At 38.5% G+C, this 21,439-nt stretch overlaps 1 protein-coding gene across 2 annotated transcripts in view; it reads right to left on the reverse strand.

The window, feature by feature from the left end:
• ZSWIM6 (zinc finger SWIM-type containing 6) overlaps positions 1–7,852 on the reverse strand; it is a gene marked incomplete at its 5' end in the record, with an annotated part of 118,526 nt that extends 110,674 nt beyond the window's left edge. Inside the window, one exon of one of the 2 annotated variants that reach the window (XM_083351505.1) lies at positions 7,129–7,852. In XM_083351505.1, the coding sequence (XP_083207631.1) occupies positions 7,129–7,837 (709 nt within the window). The remainder of the gene's footprint in view (positions 1–7,128) is intronic. The other variant, XM_083351504.1, reaches the window with a different exon arrangement.
• Positions 7,853–21,439: the final 13,587 nt, after the last annotated feature.

Consider the following 21,439-nt stretch of genomic DNA (forward strand, 5'->3'; position numbering starts at 1 on the left):
ATTTTTTAAATGAGCTTCCAGCATATCTGATCAGCTAAGTCCAGAAGGGAGAATTTAAATTTATTGACAAGTTCTACAGCATTGTTCCAATTAATGTCAGACTTCTTCAGCCACTGCCCAAACACAATTTCCAGCTATTTCAAAGACTGCCACACACTTGCAACAAGGTCTTTTATTTATTTATATTTATATTATTTATATTTATATTTATATAAATAAAATTCTTGGTTGTTGTTTTTTTAAAAGGCCCAATTTAGTTAGAGACCTTAACAGGAGTTGAGAGTTAGGAACCTTAACAGGCAGGAATTGGAGACACAGTAAATGGTTTGTTATAAAGCAATAAAGTACTATTGGGCTCATCTTTAAAAAAACAAACCTACAGATGAGACTAGAAAAGTATTTCAGTAGGGATATAAAATTCTTACAAAGATTTTTTAAAAATTATACATTGCTTTTTCTATGGAAAAACATGTAAATCATGCTTCACACACTACAGTGATTATTTTCACAGAAGAGATTAAAATAAAATCAGATACGCTGCATTATGGTTTATCAGCTGTGTGAACCAGAACAATGGCACAACCATATCCTCCAGCCAGTCTTTGTATTGTCTTTCAAAAACAGTGATATTAAAATATAGCAACTAGAGAAGACAATCTGATTATTTATATGCCATCTGCATTTAGTACTAAAATTCAGCTGGCTTTGGAATGCCTAGGTACAATCTATCAGATGGCTTTGATGAAAAAAAAATTCAAACAAATACACCCACTTTTGTACTTATAAGTATACACAATGTACAGGTGTTGTGCTGCATGAACACCCGATAGGCTTTTTGGCATCAAAACTGGATTAACTAGGTGAAATTCTAACCTGCTTACCCTCTAGAAGTATTTTAAGTTGTGCAATATAAAATGTTTTAGCTATTTTTGTTTTACTACTGACTTCACACATGCTTAGGGGATGTGGGTTATACACACCATAGTTAGTGCCAAAATGTGCAAAATTTAACACAGAGTCATCAAGTATGTAGATTTAAAAATTTCCCTAGAAATGAGGTAATAATCAAGTAAATCTAACTTCATTTCAAAAGCCATTTGATTTCTAATATCCCAACACATTTTTTTTTATTTTTTATATGAACTGGAAGTGGATAGAAAACAGGTACTGCTAAAAAAACAACCTTCAAATTTCTGTATATAGAAGTTACAGAGACAGACTACATTTAAAAAGGTAACCTTTAGAAACATATTAATGGACAGAAGTATTGGCTCATAAAAAATAACTATAAACTAATTTTCAAAGTTAACTATGCAATAATTATGTAAATATGCTCTGATTGGAAACAGAATTTAATAATAATAATAATAATAATAATAATAATAATAATAATAATAACAACAACAACAACAACAACAACAACAACAATAATGTTGGAAGGGACCTTGGAGGTCATCTAGTCCAACCCCCTGCTCAGGCAGGAAACCCTATACCATTTCAGACAAATGGCTGTCCAGTCTCTTCTTAAAAACGTCCAGTGTCGGAGCATTCAGAGTTTCTGGAGGCAGGTTGTTCCACCTTTCTCAGGCCTAAAGTCATAAGAAGATTAACCATGCCAACATTTTAGAAAACAAATCGTTTATTAGTTCCTGACCTAGGGGTGTTGGAATCTTATACAAAGAACCTCTTGGAGAATAAGAAGTCCTCATGAATGAGAAGAGGCAGGAAAAAATCTGAAACAGAACTTGCTCAAGCTATAGTTTTATCCACACTTCCTTGTTACAATTTTTTCTCCAAAATATGCCAAGCTCCTTTAAATTTCATAGCATCAGCTATGAAGCAATTATTACACATGTGTACAAATGAAACTACAACTGGAATTATCACATATCAATCTACAGCTCTGCTGGCATGATTTATTCATCTCAAATATATGTTTATGTTTTATGTTTTATTTAATTTATATACCGCCCTTCTCCCTGGGGACTCAGGGCGGTTCACAGGGCATATAAATAAAAATACCATACTATACAAAAGTTAAAACAAAGATTAAATCAGTGCCCAATTAAAAAAACAATAATGCAATCTAAAATAACAATTTAAAACCCAGCTCCCCCATCAGGCCAGACCGGCCAATTCAAACAAATGGGTCTTCAGACCACGACGGAAAGTTCGGAGGTCCGATGCCATCCGGAGCTCCACCGGCAGTTGGTTCCACAAAGCCGGGGCACCCACAGAGAAGGCTCTCCCCCTGGGGGCCGCCAGTCGGCATTCCCTGACCGGAGGCACCCTGAGGAGGCCCTCTCTGTGGGAACGCACAGGGCGGAGGGGAGTTGAAGCCGGCAGCAGGTGGTCCCCGAGGTACCCCGGACCCATGCCATGTAGGGACTTAAAGATCATAACTAATACCTTGAATATCATGCCAACTAGCAAAGACAGATGCTGATATCTGAAAGAGCAATCAGAAAACTAAATTATCTACTTAAACAAACCAAGCTATAGACACAGCTGAATGAAAATTCCTAATAAATATGTAGTACATTATTAGAACTACCAAACTTTAAAATCCAAAATCGGATGTTTTAGATGCTCCAAATTCCATCAATCTAGTTAAGGCTTTTATGTCCAGGTTACTTCATTAATAATTTTCAATTATTTTTATTGACTGAAAACATTAGCAGGGAGAAAAGTGTATCTCTAGACCAGGGGTCAGCAACCTGAAACAGTGAAAGAGCCACTCGGAACTGGTTCCCTCACAAAAGGAAAAACTGGGAGCCGCAAAAAATGTGTGCACATGCGCGTACATGCGCAGAACAGGATTTGACTGAAGAGTGGAGCCAAGGCGAGATATGCACTTACCCTGCATATTTGAATTGATTGGTTGAACTTTTTTAGTCCCACTTTTTTTTTTAAATGCACATGGCAGAGGACTGGGAGCTGCAGGAGACGGCTGAAAGAGCCGCATGCGGCTCCGGAGCCGCAGGTTGCAGACCTGTGCTCTAGACAAAGGGTTGAGCTTCAAAAGGAACTATATCTTTTTGTAAGCTTTTTTTTTTAATGTGACTGTAAGGCTTCTCATTACAAAGAATGCCATGTAATTGCTTATCTACTGTAAACATAAGAAAATGCTTATTCTTAGTAGCCTTGCGAATTAGAGTGCAAATCTTGCTATCTTAAAAGTAGCAAAATCTGGGGTTGCTAAATTGTTTTGCAGATCAAATCCAGCCAGTGACAAAGCCAGATTAATTTCTTATTAAAAATAATAAAAATATGTAGATTTCCAATAAACATACCATATGTATTACCGGTATGTTCCCATTTCTTTCATTCTAAACATTAACACTATAGTTAAAAAAATAATTCCCATAGATTTTACGCAAATATATAATATGCAACTATGGCTATACAATAGAAGTATTTAGTAATAGCTGTGATATGCTCTCTATGCACTAGATTCAAGGAACTAAAGAACTAAGAATGTACACACACACACACACACACACACACACACAAACAAATCGGCATATAACCTTGACCGCAGTTTGACAAACATATCTTTTATTTTAAAAATTCTAGCTATGGAACTTTAGACAACAATAATATGGAAGCATAGGATATTCCATATGAGGCATAATTCTAGCCTATTAAAACATTTTAAAACCTGTTCCATGTGCTTATTTATAATGTAGGTTTTTAGCAGTAAGATTGACTATAGGACTATATATTAATGTTTTTCATAGCAGAGGTGTCATATAAACTCTCATTTAAAACAATTCCAAATAATATTTATTTTGATTAGGGAAAGGGCCTTAGTTCAGTGACAGAGTTCCTACCTAGCACTAGAAAAGTTCTAGGTTTAATACTTAGAATTTGCAGGCAGGTTGTAGAAAGAGTCTAGGCTGTGCTGACAATACTAAGTTGTAAGAGGCAACAATCTGAACTTCCTATATTGTGTTTTTGTTAAATTTCAGATAACAAAACTGAATGACTAACACAAAGTATTAGTCACTATTGTTAAATTCTTTAACACTGAAGACATATTAACCAGCACTATAAATGTTTACATAGAAATTATGCCAATCTGCAGAACAGTATTTTAACAGGTTACTATGCCAACAGATGACCCTGGTGGATTGGTCATACACTGTACACATTTGAACAATATGACAGGAGAATGGTTTTTTTTATACAGACATTTTCTTAATCAAAGGGCTGTGTTAAAGCAGCTTCAAAGGCAGCTTCCCATTAATCTAAACAAGAATAATTATTTAAACCAATTTAAAAGATAACATCTAAAATGATAATAGTATTCAGCATCTTAAGGAAAAGGACCATTTATAAAAGTCTGCTAAACTTTTTCATTTAGTTTGCTTGTCTTATATAAAACTTTTTTTACCAATCCTACTAAGCCCAGCGTTTACTGCAGGGAATTTTTACTGTATGTTGTTCCTGTTAGCTCTCAGAGCCCTTGGGAATGAACAGCATGCAAATACAGTAATGCATATTCATGATTTGGGAAACCTCCGGATTTGTTATATTTTTTCTCACCACACCCATATAAAGTCACATTTTAAATAATGCTGTAAAAGGCAAAGTTTCCATTACTAACCTGGAGGTTTTCCAAACAGATCATGTAAAGAAGAAAATGAAAATACATTTTTAGCATGAAGTATTTACTAGATGTTCCAAAAGCAGCAGTGGGCACAAGTTGTATTAATGCATATGGCCTTGCATTGGCCTTTGACAACATCATTCAAGACCCTTTCTCTTCTCCTGTTGATGTTTCACAAGGGTTCCCCCTCCTCTTTTCACGATTTCTTAATGAGGCCTCTTCTAAATGCTGAAAGCAAGCAAAGCTAAGCCCATGCTGGGTGTCTGTCTCTCAGAGAAGATTGCATCTTTTATTTATCACCTCTTGGCTTTATTTTCACAGTGAATTCCAAGCTTAAATGTAATCAGCCAAGAAACCCTCACTACATACACTACTGTCATTTCTCATCCTTTACAAGTGGAATCAAGGGGGGGGGAGCGGGGGAACTCTCAGAAAGACCAGCCAAACCAGAAGAGGCTCTGTTCTAGTGGTGGCACCACAAATGGAGAGGTGCCTCCAACTTCTGCTAGAGGGATAGAAACAGAAGTCTTGAGGAATGTTAATTAGAACATAGAGGTGCCCAAAGCTAAACCATTTGCAGTAAAAGCAGAAAGGCAATATGGGGAGAATGTGGTCTGCCTCACAATTCAACAATTCCATTTTGACTCAGGCTGGCCTTAACCTTTTAGCTTGCATACAGATATAAATCCCATAGTAACACAGCTGGCAATTTTAACTGAAATAGTCACGTTTTTAAATACCAAGAAAACACAGGTCTACGTAGTGGAGGGTTAGAAAGTGGGGGAGAATAAACCCACAAAACTCATAGATCGCATTTACATTCCCAACAGAGAGAGGAAGCTGAGCAAATCTGCACAGAGGACAAATAGAGTTGTGCAGCTTTAACATCTCCAGATTGCCTTCCCCATTGTCAGCTCCTTGCTATTTTGTAGACAGTGAAAAGCAATGAAAGAAGCTCTTTTGTTTGGCTTCTCCTTTTCATGCAGAAAAAAAAGTCTCTCTGAAAAAGACACAAACATGAAAATGAAGGATGGTAGCTTCTTCAAGGGGGAATTTCCAAAAAGCCATCACAGATGTACTGCCAAAATATAACTCTCTTGAAAAATCAACAAAAAAGGCTGAGCACCACAGAGAGCCTCGCCTTGCCCTGAGCAGGAAGTTTTTAAAAGGGAACCATCTGTCCATTTTGTCCTTCAAGCAGAGGCAAAGGGAAGTCATCCTACAGACTCTTAGCACCCCCTTAACTGGAAGAAGTCACCACTCCCCACCTTCACCTCCTTGAAGGACAGAAATAGGATGGAAATCCACCTACAAAGCTCCATGACTGAAAGAAAGCAAGAGTTAAAGAGGAATGGAAAGAACAGCCCAAGTACTGCGGAGAAAGTACAGTATTAGTTCAGGAAGAAATCAGCAGTCTCCCCTGCTCTGCAGCAAGGTAGAATGAGAGATAAAGAAACCAACTACATCCTCTATCTATTTGGCAGCACTTGAGGCAGGCTTTGCCTTCCTGCACAACAGTTCCTCCTTGGCAGCCCATTTTCCCCGCCCCTGCATAGCATCGCAGACAGACCTTCCTTGTTTCATCAGCATTCTGACAGCTTTATGACCCAATGACCTACCCTCACTGCCATCGATAACAAAAACCTGGAGATGCAGGCTGGACACAAAAGCACTCTAGGACTCTGTGCCAAACCAAGACTAGATGTTATTTCCTTCTCAAGTGCTGCTGTCCTAGAAATGTCTTTGTTTAAAGGCTCACAGTCTCCCTTGGCAAATCCCAAAGATACTCTTCCCCTCTCTCCCTTCCTCCATCTCTCCCTGCCAAGCTTCCCAGAGGATTTCTCTTGCTGATTCATTGCCATTCATACTCCCGGATATTTGGGAGAGGAAAATGAGGAGAATAAAGAGAAAAATAAAAGTAACAGTTATGGATTTTGTATGGATGGGTGATTTTGTATAGGATAAAAGATGGGAAATGTGAGGTTCTGGAAGGTGTTGGGACAGCAAAAATAAGCTACTGGCAGAACGTTCTAGGATTAGTAATGTCTTTTTAACAAATATATAAAGGAATCCCAAGAAATATGAGGGCGGTTGCTTGACTGGGTGCAAGAGACAAATTGGAATTAGGAGAAGCCGCAAGACAGGAGATTTAAAAGAGAAGCTACCGGGAAGGGGAGGGCGGGTGTGGGGAGAAGGAAGGTGCCCGGGCAGTCTGCATTCTTAGGGAACTGACGGGGCGGGGGGGATGAGAATAAAGAAAACTTAATAGGAAAAAAAGGTTCCGGGGGGGCTGTGTTTCGGGCGGCTGGAGCAAGAGGACGGCGCCCGAGCGTACAGGTGAATGAGGCAAGAGAGTCAGCTTGAAGAATGCGTGCGGGAGGGAGGACTCCGACGAGACGGTGACCCGAAGCAAAGACCGTGGGACGGGAAGCAAAGCCGGGCGGGGGGAGCGAAACGATGGCATCACCCTCCCGCCGCCGCCGCCGCTTCCACCCACCGAAGCCCGAATGACTCACCGACTTGCAGAACGTTGTCGACGCAGCCGCCGTCAAGCAAAGCAATGCCCCTGCGGAAGGGCAGGCGGTTCTCGTCGGCAGCGGGGTCTGTCCCGCCGCCGCCGCCGGGCGCGGCGTTGTTGGTCCCCCCGCTTCCGCCGCTGTTGTTGGAGACGGCGCTGGCGAGAGAGGCGCCACCGCCGGCGGTACCCGTGGAAGCCACGGAGGCGGCACCCCCGCCCGAGGAAGCGGCTGAAACGCTGCCGGCGGAGGAATCCTCGGCGGCGGCGCCGGTGTTGAAGGAAGAATACATGCAGATCTCTCTCTCGCTGCGGGGGAAGGACCAGTAGACGATGCGGCGCTGCACGGGCTCCGGGATGCGCTCGAACCGTTCCTCCACCCGTTGGAAGGGCCACTTCTCCGCTACCCGCCGCGCCGCGATGTCCAGCAGCGACTCCGGGCTCTGCGTCTTGCCCAATGGAAGCACTCCGAAGGCGGCATAAGCCGCGGCGAGGGCAGAGGGGAAAGCGACGGCGGCGGAGGAAGCGGCAGCGGCGGCCGACGAGGGTCCCGCGACGCAAAGTGCCCCGCCGCCGCCGAGGCCGACATCCACGCCGCCGCCGCTGCCGCCGCCGCCGCCCGCCCGCTGCCCCGGCCTGCAACCAGCCCCATACCCAGGTCTGCAGCAAAGGCGCTTGGCGGGGATAGGGAGCTGTCCGCGCTCCGCCATGATCGCGCCGCTTCTAAGCAGACAGCGGAAGTGGTTTTACTCTATAAACGGCACCAGGAAGGCAGCGAGAGACAGCCGGAGCGGCGGGTCCCGCCTACCAGAGCTATATACGGGCAAAAGGGGAGGGACCCTTCCGCCTGGACCACAAAAGGAGAGGAGGAGCAAGGGGCGGGCATATGCAAAAATTAGCCGGCCACAAACATAAATAGAACGCGCCCTGCGGCCGTGTGCTCGCCGCGTCAGCCGTGACGGCTTTGGCGGCGGCTGTGTTCAAACGTGGTAGGGTGGAGCTCCGAGCCGGAGGCCTGTATTCGGCCGATCCCAAATGGGCCAGGGGGCGGGGTTCCCAGCGCGGCTCTCGGAAGCACGTCCCGAGTTGATAGGGAGGTAAAAAGGAGACACGCCAGGGGCGCGCGAGCGTTACGCAGCGACCTCGCCCAAGACTACCTTCCCGGGGGGGGGGAGGGAAATGCCGCTTCCCGCGCGCTGTCCTTGGTGGGCGGAGTGGGCGGGGCTCCGGGGCTTACTCTTCTGGCGCCGTTTACGGAAAGGAACGAATGAGGCGGCGTTGGGCGGGCCCAGCGCGTTACTCTTTACCCCGCCGGGTACTCTTCGCCTCTCCCCGGAGCCGGGGAGAAAGTCGCGGCCGGGAAGGCGGAACCCGCCCTAGGCGAAAACCTCTTATCCGCGTGCCGAGGAAAGAAGGCTAGCCGCCGCTGTCGCCGACGCGCGGCTCGGCGTCCGGCCGCTCTCCTTTAGTCCGCGGCGGCGCTGCACCTGAGAGGAAACGGGAGGTCAAGCGAATGACCAGCCGTGCTGAGGGGAGGCTGCGGGCATTTTTTTATTTCTTGGGCACGGAAACTCGGAATGATGAGGATGTTCCTCCCGGGGGTGGACGCTATAAAGTTGGAAGAACTCGCTTTTCGTTTTGTGGATTTCGAGGGGGGTTTGAGCTTCGTAGAGGTGGCTGTTTCTGGTGGTTCCGACGTTCTTGTGTGTTTGCCTTGTTCCCCCGACAGTTAGAAGCCTCATCGCGGGGGGGGGGGGTTCTGGGGAACGGATGGGGCCATAGAGATATCTGAGATTGGGCCTGAAATGTGGCGGAAAGCTTCACGGAGGGCCGATTCGGTTGTGGCGTGGCGTTTCCAAAGGAGGTAGGCGAGTTAAGCCCAAAGAAATTTGTCGTGCACAAAGACTAGCACAGGGGTCTTCAAACTTGGCCCTTTTATGACTTGTGGACTTCAACTCCCAGAATTCCTCAGCCAGCTGGCTGAGGAATTCTGGGAGTTGAAGTCCACAAGTCATAAAAGGGCCAAGTTTGAAGACCCCTGGACTAGCAGAATTTGTTATAATGTAAGTTTCTGTGGCTCATTAGAGGGTGTAAATTTCTCTTGACAGAATTTTATAATCTCGGTGAATGGCAGCATCTGGCTGCCCTTGATTGATGTTGGATAGCGTTTGGATAGATAGAGCATTTGAAATTTCGTGCGTTTGGGCCGATATAGAATATTGAAGGGAAGAAAAGGGCAAAATCATTTCCTGAACGTGGCCAAGGGCCATCAAAATTTCATGGCTCTAAAGTCAGGCTTTTCTTGATGGTACTTTAACTTGTTAGGTTATGCAATGAAGGAAAAGGATTTTTTTTTAAAAAAAAAGTGAGAATAAGCAAAAATATTTAGAAGTTCAGATGTGGAAAAAGATAAAGTGTGGTGCTTTATTTTCCTCTGGGCCTAGGCAATAAAATCATCAAAACATTGCACCGTATGGTACACCAAAGACCAACAACTCCCTCATGAGATTTATAGACTTAACAGTTTGTTTATGCCTCAGTGCTAGTTCAGAAGAAAGAAAAATGAGGAAAGCTTGCTTTGAAAATGACCAAATAAAAAAGTCACTGTATTTGGTATACAATTCTAATAATTGGATCTGTGTTGGTTCTTTTTTTGTATAGAGATTGACTGATTCGGGTGATATAAAGTATACCAGGTCATTACTGACAGATGTTGATATATTCATATTTGATGTACTTTATGGATCTTATAAATAAATTTCAGTCAAAGCTTAATCTTTCAATGTTTGATAGACAATTGCTCTCTCCAACTGCATCACAGATGGGTAGTGCTGTTATTTCTTTTGAATTTCTGAAGATTTCTCTAAGGCTTTAGGCTGGAATGGTCGTTGAGCCACTTTTGCCTTTGGTTTTCTCGTCAGCTGCATTCTTTTTCTTTGATACAGTAGTCCTTGACTTACAGTTGTAGTGACTGTAACAGCACTCAAAGTGACTTACACTGTCACAGCATCTCCATAATCATGTGATCAAAATTTGGACTTGGCAGCCAGCATATATTTATGATAGTTACGGCATGATAGCAGGGGTGTCAGACTGCCAGCCCACGGGCCAGACGGGAAACATCATCATCGGGAAACAACGCCCACCCATTACTGGCAATGGCGAAAAAGCTCCGATACGTTGTGTGGCATGTGATGTTGCAAGTTTGACATGTCTGTACTAGATCCATGTGATTGTTATTTGTGACCTTCCCAGTTGGCTTCCGACAAGCAAAGCCAATTTGCTTAACCACCACATGATTTACTTAACTGCAGTGATTCCCTTAACCATGACAAAAAAGCTTGTAAAATTGGGTGTAACTCCCTTAACAACCACCTTGCTTAGCAACCAAAATTCTGGTCTCGGTTGTGGTTGTTACTTGAGATGTACCTATATATGTTGTTTTCTTTAACATTTTTAAGTTTTCAGCCACCCAGCATCATTGTGGAGTCAGGAAGCCTAGGAATTGGAGTAGTAAAATAGATATTCATCTTAAATACATTAATAAATGAAGTAATATATTTCTTATTCAGTTTCTGCTTTTTTAGTGTTCTTGTACCAGGGAGAGTATAAGAAATTCATAGCTGATACAAGAGATCCATAGCTGATATATTTTCTTATATAAAAATTAAGTATGAAAATCTGTTTGGCCTTTAAAGAATTCTTATTTGTACAGTATAAAATGTTTTAAATGCTGTTTTAAATACTTTCCGGAAATTAGTAGTTTGTCAAGTATACGATGAGGTTGCAATGATGCCCAATATAAACTATTAGTCATACTGCATTGGAATTTCTTATTAATGCAATAGAAATAACCAAGGTTTTTTTCTAAGAAATCATTTATAAAGGCTGTTTGTTTATTCAATATTATCTTCCCATTTCCTCATTTTTTCTCCAGTTAGCTTTTTAGATGATACAGGCTTAAATTAAACTGAAATACTGTATGCCTATTTTTTTGTCTTTTTCAGATATGATGAATAATGATCCACGTCTATCGCTTGCAAATTATTTTAAGCTAAGCATTCTAACAGTAGGTATTTTGATAAACCTGTTAGGTTTTCATTTACATTGCTGAAAAGATGTAATAAAGAGACATGCTATTGATACTGGGTTTGCATTATACAAGAAATCCATTTGTACGCTGAAAAAAGCCGCATATATTTTACAGTACTGAACCGAATATTCCTTACATCAGTAAAGTTGACTGATATAAAATATACCAGGTCATTGCCAATATATTTTTTCTTCCTTCAAGCTTATGATAGCATGGAGGCAGAAAAGAATTTTTAATGGAATGCATATTTATTTATTTATTTATTTATTTATTTATTTTATTACATTTATATACCGCCCATATGTACTCCAAGTATACCATTAGACTGAAAATCTACAGTTAGGTTTGTCAATTATTTAAAAAATATTAGCCAGCAAGCTCTGTAAGGTAAAACTTAACTCATTTTTTGCTTGAGCTTGAAAAAACAAACTTCCCAACATTTCCTAATCTTAGAAATAAACCTGGATTACAAATCAGAAGCAAATGTGTAATATTTGTTTTGGGGCTGGGTAAGGTATTTTAGTACAATTAACTTACGAAAAGAAAATGTTAGAAAGTACCCACAGCTCCTTATAGATGTACAATAAGTCTCACACATGTCTGTAATATGCCCCCAGGGAGAAATTAGGGTAGCAGCAGTTATATAGTTAATATAATTTTTCCATATTATAGACAAATAAGATACTGAAAAGAGGATAGGCAAGAAGCATCATGGAGGCTGAACTCATCTGAGTAGAATGCTATTTTAACACTACAGAGAACTATTATCTAAAATTAGGTTGCTCAGTAAATGGTAATTTTGTATAAAGTTAAGTATAAATTAAGTTGTCAAAAATTATTAGTATTTCTCAAATTTTAAAAATATACATAAACTGAAGATTTAAATTGTCAGAAATAAATGATGCATTCTTTTCAGCTACATTCTTCTTTGTTTTTACAAACAACATTGTGCTGTCTTTCCCACCCAATTGTCTGAGACAGCCTGATTATCTCTGCTAGTTGTACTTCTGTGAGATTATCTTACCCCTTTGTTTATCGTCACTTGAATGTCCTGAAGATGAATTACTTGAAAGGTTAATGATTTATTTCAGAGCAAATATCAATGTTTATCTGCTGAAAAGTAGGTGTTTTAGTAGTTTCCTGTTCTTAAATTTAAGATACCTTTGATTAAAGTTAGTATTGTCTCAATATTAAAAGTACATTGTGGAATTCAAGAAAATAAACTGCATCAGATGAAGAGAATGAGAAAGTCCAATCTTTAACATTAAAGTTGTACTAAGAACAATTATTTGATTTTTTTGTAACTGCTTAAAGAAATCTTACTGAACCTACGAGATTTCCAAACACATTTAGGAATGTTGTCTAATACTATGATCATAACCTTCCACACTCTGACCTCAGTGTAGTTAACTTTATTATGGCTTCTTTTGCTATAAACCCAGTGCTTGCTTTTGTTAGCTGTAATAATGTTTTTAGGAAACTCAGGATTTATTTTAGTAGTGAAGCTTGTTTTTATACACAATATGTAGGTTGACAAGTTATTAAAATATTAAAAGTAAATCATTTTATAGAAAAATAAGTTGTTTCCTTACTAAGACTTAACTAGACATTATTTTATAATTATTCAAACTAAGCTGGTATGAATAGATCTGAAAATATTGGGATGACTACCTTTTCTTCATAAGTACATATTGCCTTAATTTTAAAAGCTCTTTGACATGCAGTAGAGCAGAAAAGCTATGAAAGTCACTTTAGTGTTTACAATCCACTCACGACTTTTCTGTGCCTCAGTGAATTTTTTCTTTGGAGTTTTCTTTATTTATGTTTGAAACAGCATATACATGGAAAATAGATTGAAGTGTGTTTCCTCCCAGATTTCCCTGCTTCTAGATGACCTTCCCTGAATGATTTATAAAATAATTGTAGAAAAGTGTACTAAGTTCTAACTAGAATTGGCTGGTGATCGTTAAGATTAGTGAAACAAAAAGGAGTCAAGGACAATCCTGTTAGAAAAGAAACATATTAAAATTGATAACTAAATCTAGTTTGCTTCCCATTTTTTAAAATCTACCTTGAACCGCACATTATTTACTGTTCATTTTCCTGTCTTGTACAAAGTAAGGTAGGCATTTGATTCAAAACTCCCAAGCTCATGCTTATATGAAAAGAAAAACTACATGGTTTAAAAAGAGCATATTATTTAAATATTATGTTCTGTGTTTAAATTGTTAGAAAATTATTTTCTAAAAGTATGACGGTGTTATTAAACCATCAAGTCTAATTTTTATAAAATGGAACGTGATCATCAATAGATAAAATAGCTTCCCATCTAGATCTGAGATGGGTGAATAAGACATACTTAATGTATGTGTTGTAACAGATTTGTGCTTTTATGACTTGAGGGTTCATATTTTCATCATCTAATTCAGTGTAAGGGCTGCACTTCTTTTTGCAAAACTAGGTACCGTACAATAATCTTTTAGTTTATTACCTGCTAATCTTTTAGAGGTAGCAAAGTTCGTACATACTTCATGGAGTAAAAGAATTGGAAGAGATCTTGGAGATCATCTAATCTAACCCTATGCCAGTGTAGAATCCACTGCTACAGCATCTCTGGCAAACAACGAACCAACATCTATAGCAAAGGAGAAAGCGCCAATTTCTTCCATTACAAAATAGTTCTTATTATTCAGAAATACTTTTTGATGTGCAATCAAAATCTACTTTGTAATATAAACCCATTTTGTGCTGTCTTCTGGAAGAACTCTCAGCAACTCTGCCCTTTCTCCTACCGTACCTGACAAACCTTCAAGTATTTGAACAGAGCTATTACGTCCCCCCACAGTCTTTGCTTCATGATAAGCACACCCCACCATTCCAATATTAGTATGGGAATATGTACGATACAAGGAAACATTTTAGGTGACACCTGTCTATCAAGCAGTTCTTAGGTAGCTATAGATTGTCAAAGGAGCATTATTTCTACAGACAGATACCACATAAATTTAGGTGAAGAAAGTAGCATAAGTTCATTTAACATATGGTCCAACTTAAATATGGGTAGCCTATGGTGAAAAGCTTAATTCCACAATGCTAACAAACTGGATGAAATTAAAGCATTTAGTGTTTAAAGAAAACTACATTGGTATTAACCATCTGCTCTGGTTAATGATTACTGAACAATTTCAACTTAACGGACACTTCTCATAGGTAACATTAAGTGGTATCTAGACAGCCTCATCTGCGCAATAGAGTTTTTGTTTATGAAAGCAATGGAACCTGTTGCTGACAGTTGCCTTTCAGTAGATTCAAGCTGGAATAACTCAATCCTTTCTCAATCGAAAGAAATTGTGATTTCAAAAGTACTTTTGATGTTCATTGAGGGTTTGAAGTCTACATTTCATGCAGTTCTTTGAATTGAAACCTACGTTAACTTAGAGATTAATCCATTAAGATCACATTTTTCTTCATCTGAAGCAACTGGTACCACTTTTCATGCAGTTATAGTGGGTCTGACACTATCCACATCAGCTTTCTTTGGGAGATGGGGGATGCAGAGAAGGAAAACTTGCCATTTTAACATCTTAATCCACTATGAGAAGAACTCCACAGAGTGCAAGTATGGGTTCAAATCAGAATAAGTCTAAATTACTCTAGTTTAAATAATTTCCTGCTGTAGTCATGCAGTTGGTGAGAATTTTAGCCAAATTATATATATCAGAATATAAACTTATGGTTGAGATTATTTTCAAAGAGTTCTTTTTAATTCCTTCATAGGCAATCTAATAATAATAATAATGTTGGAAGGGACCTTGGAGGTCATCTAGTCCAACCCCCTGCTCAGGCAGGAAACCCTATACCATTTCAGACAAATGGCTGTCCAATCTCTTCTTAAGACTTTCAGTGTTGGAGCATTTTATATCTTCTGGAGGCAGGTTATTCCACTGATTAATTGTTCTAACTGTCAGGAAGTTTCTCCTTAGTTCTAGGTTGCTTCTCTCTCTGATTAGTTTCCATCTGTTACTTCTTGTCCTGCCTTCAGGTGCTTTGGAGAATAGTTTGACTCCCTCTTCTTTGTGGCAACCCCTGAGATATTAGACGACTACTCTCATGTCACCCCCTAGTCCTTCTCTTCATTAAACTAGACATACCCAATTCCAGCAACCGTTCCTTATATTTTTTAGCCTCCAGTCCCCCAATCAACTTTGTTGCTCTTCTCTGTACTCTTTCTAGAGTCTCAACATCTTTTTTACATCGTGGTGACCAAAACTGGATGCAGTATTCCAGGTGTGGCCTTACCAAGGCATTATAAAGTGGTATTAGTACTTCACGTGATCTTGATTCTATCCCTCTGTTAATGCAGCCTAGCACTGTTTTGCCTTTTTTGGCAGCTGCGGCACACTTCTGGCTCATATTTAAGTGATTGTCCATTAGGACTCCAAGATCCCTCTCACAGTTACTACTATTGATCAAGGTACCTCTTATATTATACCTGTGCATTTGGTTTTTCTTGCCTAGTTAAGGAAATCACCAGTTTCCACTTCAAAATGTTTTAAAAATATTTCAAATGAAAAGTCAGCTAAAATTGAAAATATAAATTCAATTTCCCATAATTAATCTTGTTAAGAACCTAAATCTTAAGAACTGAAGGCAGCTTGCAATAAATGCCAGTTTTAGACTACAGCATGGAAAAGTTAATCTTGAATCTTACCAGCATGAAAACAAAGGACATTTCCTAATAAAAAATATATCTGTAAAGGGTGGCATCCCCCAGAGAAATTGAAAATTCAAGCTAATAACAAATTGACCTCAAAATCTATGACAACTTCCCCAAACACCAGAACATCACAACACTGGAAAAAAAATCAAAACTTACACTGCTCCATATTGTATTAATACAATAACATATTCTCTAGGCCATTCTATCTTTTACATTCTACTTTAGCTTACATGGACGTTAGCTGATACCTATAGTGCTTACCTGGAGTTAGAGAGTAGAAGATAAAGCTTCAAATATGGAGCAGTGTAAGTTTTGATTTTTTTTCCAGTGTTGTGATGTTCTGGTGTTTGGGGAAGTTGTCATAGATTTTGAGGTCAATTTGTTATTTTTCTGCCTAAAAGTCATTAAATATTACCTGATTGAATACTACCCAGTTTGATTTAATGGGGAAGTTACCGTAATAAAGAACTGAAATTCCAAGGCTGTAGACCAGAGTGAGCAAAAAAAACTTCCTAAAATAAAATAATGGCAAACTGCTTATTATATTTGTCAAGAAAACCACATGAATATGCTAATTTATTTATATGGAATCAAATTTAAAATTAACATTCTTTATAATGCTGATTTCATTTTAGGCAATGTACTTCAATACGTTTTAGTCTATTGAAAGAAGAAACTACAGACTTCAGATAGAGTTAATAATCAAGAATTAAAAAATGTGAAATAGAGGCTCCTAATAAATTGCACCATTCTTTATGGCAAGAACTTTTTTGGGGGGAACACTGTTTTCATGAGGGTTATTTTATAAATGAGCAGCTGACATATGTTTCCTTTATAACTTATTTGGGAAAAAGCAGCTCCTGAATTTTGGCTAAAATTGCAGTTTCCTTTTGTATTTTTTAAAAATGAAACATAATCCTTCATCCTATATATACTATATTTACTTAACAATCTCATTTAGCTCTACATGGTCCAGAATGAGAAAAATACCCTAATTCCTCTTCTGTAATCTGATTTTCACTAGCTTTTCATTTCATTAGTCAATTGACAAAGTAGCTTCGAGATTCTTGCACCTTTTTTCTCATTACGCCTGCCTTGTTTTATGTAATTGGAAAATATATTTTATGGAACCTCTCAAATTATACAAATTACAATGATATGAGTTATAATACTGTATTGGATATGGAATATTCATTTCCCAGCTCCACTTTAAAAGGTTTTGTAGTACACTATTAAAGTCTACCTCACCTGATACAGAAATTAGAAAAATCATTAAAGAAAGTTATTTGTAATACCCCAAATTGCCAATCGTACAAATGGGTGTTGAAATACGTACCAGGCTCCTTCAGAGAAGATTGAAGTTAAGTGGAATCTGTTTTTCCTGGAAAAAGGTCAGAGCTTATAAGGGACTGAAATCTGCAATTTAAATTAATTATTGCAGGTAGATTATATTAGTATCAGTGGCAGGATAAATCAGGAAATGTAACACAGCACTGATTTGCATCTTTCTAATATACTGACATGAAATGAAAAGTACTATCAAAAACATGCTTAGAATTTAACACAACTATTAAATGACATAACTACTACAAGAAAATATGTAAGAAGCAGTTATGAAGCAGATGGTTTGTTGATTTTAATCTTTGGGCTTTTTCTTATTTGAAGGGAAAAAACGTGTTATAAGAAGGACAGTAATGATGCTCTGAACATACATAAGATGAAATATAAAGGTAAAGGTAAAGGTTCCCCTGCACATGTGTGCTAGTCGTTTCCAACTCTAGGGGCCGGTGCTCATCTCCGTTTCAAAGCCGAAGAGCCAGCGCTTGTCTGAGGACGTCTCCGTGGTCATGTGGCCGGCATGACTAGACGCCAAAGGCGCATGGAACGCTGTTACCTTCCCACCATAGTGGTCCCTATTTTTCTACTTGCATTTTTACGTGCTTTCGAACTGCTAGGTTGGCAGAAGCTGGGACGAGTAACAGGCGCTCACTCTGTTACGCGGCACTCGGGATTTGACCTGCCAAACTGCCGACCTTCTGATTGACAAGCTCAGCGTCCTAACCCACTGAGCCACCGCGTCCCTAGATGAAATATACAAGTTGGTAAATGTACAACATGCATGAATGTTTTTATGTTACGTTTAGAAAGATTTTCATAAAGTCTCCACTATGTGAAGATATCTTGAGATAAAGAAGCACATTCTATCTTATCCTTCAGTTCAGAAAATGATGAAATATGTATCACTTGTCTTCTTGTGTCATGTTTTTAGAACAGCCTTGTACATATAAGGACAAATTCTGGAGAATAACTTGCAACTAAACTACATATGACATGTAAAAGTAAAGAATAGCAAAGTGATTGATATCTGGATTCCATCATTTTACCATCAATTTATCTCTTGGCTTTGACATTGGCATTCATTTAAATTATAATCTGACCTTTGTAATTTCCTGTTAATTTGAAGAAAATGAGTCTGACTTAATCTGTTACAGAATGAACAGAAATCTAAAGTAAAGTACATCTAAAATAAAGTAGTAAATGGGAAGATTGTAAAATACATTTATATGCACATACTTGCACACAGAAAAGCACACAGATTGATTTCCTTTATTGTTAACAAAAGATGCACTGCATGTGTATGGCAGTTCTATTCAATTCAAGCCAACAGACCCATTGGATCTTAAAAACAATTCTTGACACAGAAGAGAGCACATCCTGAAAGCAAAGGTAATAAAATATATTTTTATTATTCATTAGTTCTTTTTGACTAAGTAATGAGGTATTTTTTCTTTTTTTAATACAAGTTTTATTGATTTTTTAGTTTTACATCCAGGTATTTATGAAGCAATACGGTGGTTGGGTAGTTAAAAGTAAAGAATAGTAAATAACAAAGTCATTTGTAGAAAGGTCAAGTTACATCAACAAGAATTCCCTCTCGAATTCCTTTAGTTATAATAGCTTAGTCAAATTAATCAAATTAATAAATTTCTAATTATAACACAGTCAATTATTGAACAATTTTCAATATATTTTCACATATACATATCCATGTCCTGTTTTTAAGTTTTACCTAATTGGAACAAGATATTCTGAACTAGCCTATAATATATAAAAGAAAACTTAATTTTTGGGTAGTCCCCATTTCCCCCATTTCATTATATAGTAATTATCCTGTCTAAAATACATATATCGTTCATTTCAGTGTATTCTTATGTTATACAAATTTATTCTATTTAACATCTTAATAGTTCACCAATTATTGAAAAAATATGTTGTATCCTTCCAAATTCTGTAATATAAGTCAATTCTAATAGCTAACCTTCCTTTCCTTTAAAGGTCTAAAAGTTAAGTATAAAATCAATATGTATCTTTTAAAGATTCCCCTTAGCCCATTAAGAAAAATTTTTTAGCTCTATCATTACAACAGATATATTCAATTTATCATCTTAATAGTTCATCAATTTTTAAAATAATCTTTTATTATATCATTGCAAATTCTATAGTATAATTCAAAGTTATGTTATGATAGCTAATCTATTTCATTATATAGTAATTATATCTGAAATACATACATATTCTATATGTCATCCTTACAATTCATCTATAGTTAACAAAGTATGTTTTATTGTTTGTAGCTAATTTTCATTCCCTTAAAAATCTAGATCCTAAATATAGACTCAGTTTATATCTTTTAACAGTTCTTTTTGGCCCATTGAGAGAAGAATTTAAGTCTTATTATTGCAAGTCCTAACACTTACAACAGAAAAATAAGAAAAATTCATTTATTTTTTTAAAAATCTAATTCTAGCTTTCTTCTTGTGCCATGCAGGCTTCTATATCATTGCCTTTAGCTTTTCAAATGTGTCTCCCTTTCTTCCTATGCACGTCGTTTGAATCCAGGGAGACCATCCAGTTATCAATTTTTCATAGAGAGTGACCCCTTTATAGTCATTAAATTTTTGTTCCAGTAAATCCAATCTCCATGTTTGGCATAGGGCAGTTGTTGTTAATTCAATCTGGTCTTCTTTCAAATCCATCTGGCCTAGGTAAGAGGTCATGTCTGGTATTGTAGTTATTGTTTGATTGGTTGAAGTCTTGGTGTACTGTATTTGAAGGCCTTTGGCATCCTCCATCTTAGTATTGCTTTCTTTAGGTTCTGTTGCTTGTTGGATTGTAGGTTTTATAGTTGAAATCAAAGTTTGGGCATCAAGGCTCTCAGTGGATTGTACTTGTTGTACTTTAAAGTCCCCTGTTGTTAAATTCCTCATCCTCTGTTTGTTTTTGGATTATCAGTTCATCAGTTGAAGTAAGAATCTAATTTGGTGGGTTTGTGCTGTCAGATTTGTCTTTAACTCTGGTTTTTATTTCTGCAGTCATTGCCAAAATTGTATCAAGTATGAGTTTAGTCAAGTGGTGGCATATATTCTTCCATTTCTTTAGTATTTTACAAATAGGCCTTTAGTGGAGGCTATTTTAATAAAAGTCCACCTCCACTATTCCTAAAGGTTGTTTTCAGTGCCAAGTGTTCCCACTTTTTATCTTTAAAGATAACGTCAAGGACAAATCTGTTACAGCCAGATCTCAGAGTAAAAAAAAGGTTTACTGGCTATACCAGGTTTCGCCACAAGATATCCTCAATAACATGTACAATCCTTTTGCAGACTAATATAAGTCTTTTATCCAATTAATTCATTTTAGTAATAAATAGGGTAGTAGGTCCCCGTAAAAATAAGCAATAAAAAGCTTTTTAGTGGCCCAAAAATTTCAGAGGTACAGATAGGGTTGCTTAGTTATTTAGCTTAGTCGTTTGATTTCTTTTGAGGCTTTAAAGTTGTAAATCCCCAAGTAAGCAGTCACCGATCTTTCAAGAAGGGGAAAAAAGATTTTCAAGAAAGTCCCACAGGAAAGTAATTCGGGAAGTAAGGGTAAGGTCCCCTTTGTGCTTAATAGTGATTTTGGCTTTCGGCAGGGAACAGCTTAGTAGCTGTAGAGTAGCTCCGGATCAAACGGAGGGCTGCCGCCCTTCTGCAATCGCAGAGAGATAGCCTCCTCACGGCGGTCGCCCCTGCAGGGCGACTTTTAACCCTTTGCAGGGTCCTCCGAGGAAGAAAGACCGGACGGCAGGGGGGGAGATTCTCCTGATTGTTCTGGTACACTGCTCTTGTAAATGGATACCATGATAGTATAGCTGATTATGAACTATGCATTTAACAGAAAATGGACAAGCCCACAAGATACACTCTCCCATGTTTATAGGGTCTTTTTGAAGTCACAAGACATTGCTGCAAATAAATACAGTTGTATTGACTGATACATATTACCCAGCAGGAAAAATTGCTTGTCCTTATATCCTTATATCCCTAACCCTTATATCCACAAGTAAAGCAGGGCACAGGATGATAGAATTTTGTCAAGAGAATAAGATGGTCATAGCAAACACTCTTTTCCAACAACCCAAGAGACGGCTCTACACATGGACATCACCAGATGGTCAACACA

The sequence above is a fragment of the Vipera ursinii genome (assembly GCF_947247035.1).
Source record: "Vipera ursinii genome assembly, chromosome: 2".
NCBI lineage: Eukaryota > Metazoa > Chordata > Lepidosauria > Squamata > Viperidae > Vipera > Vipera ursinii.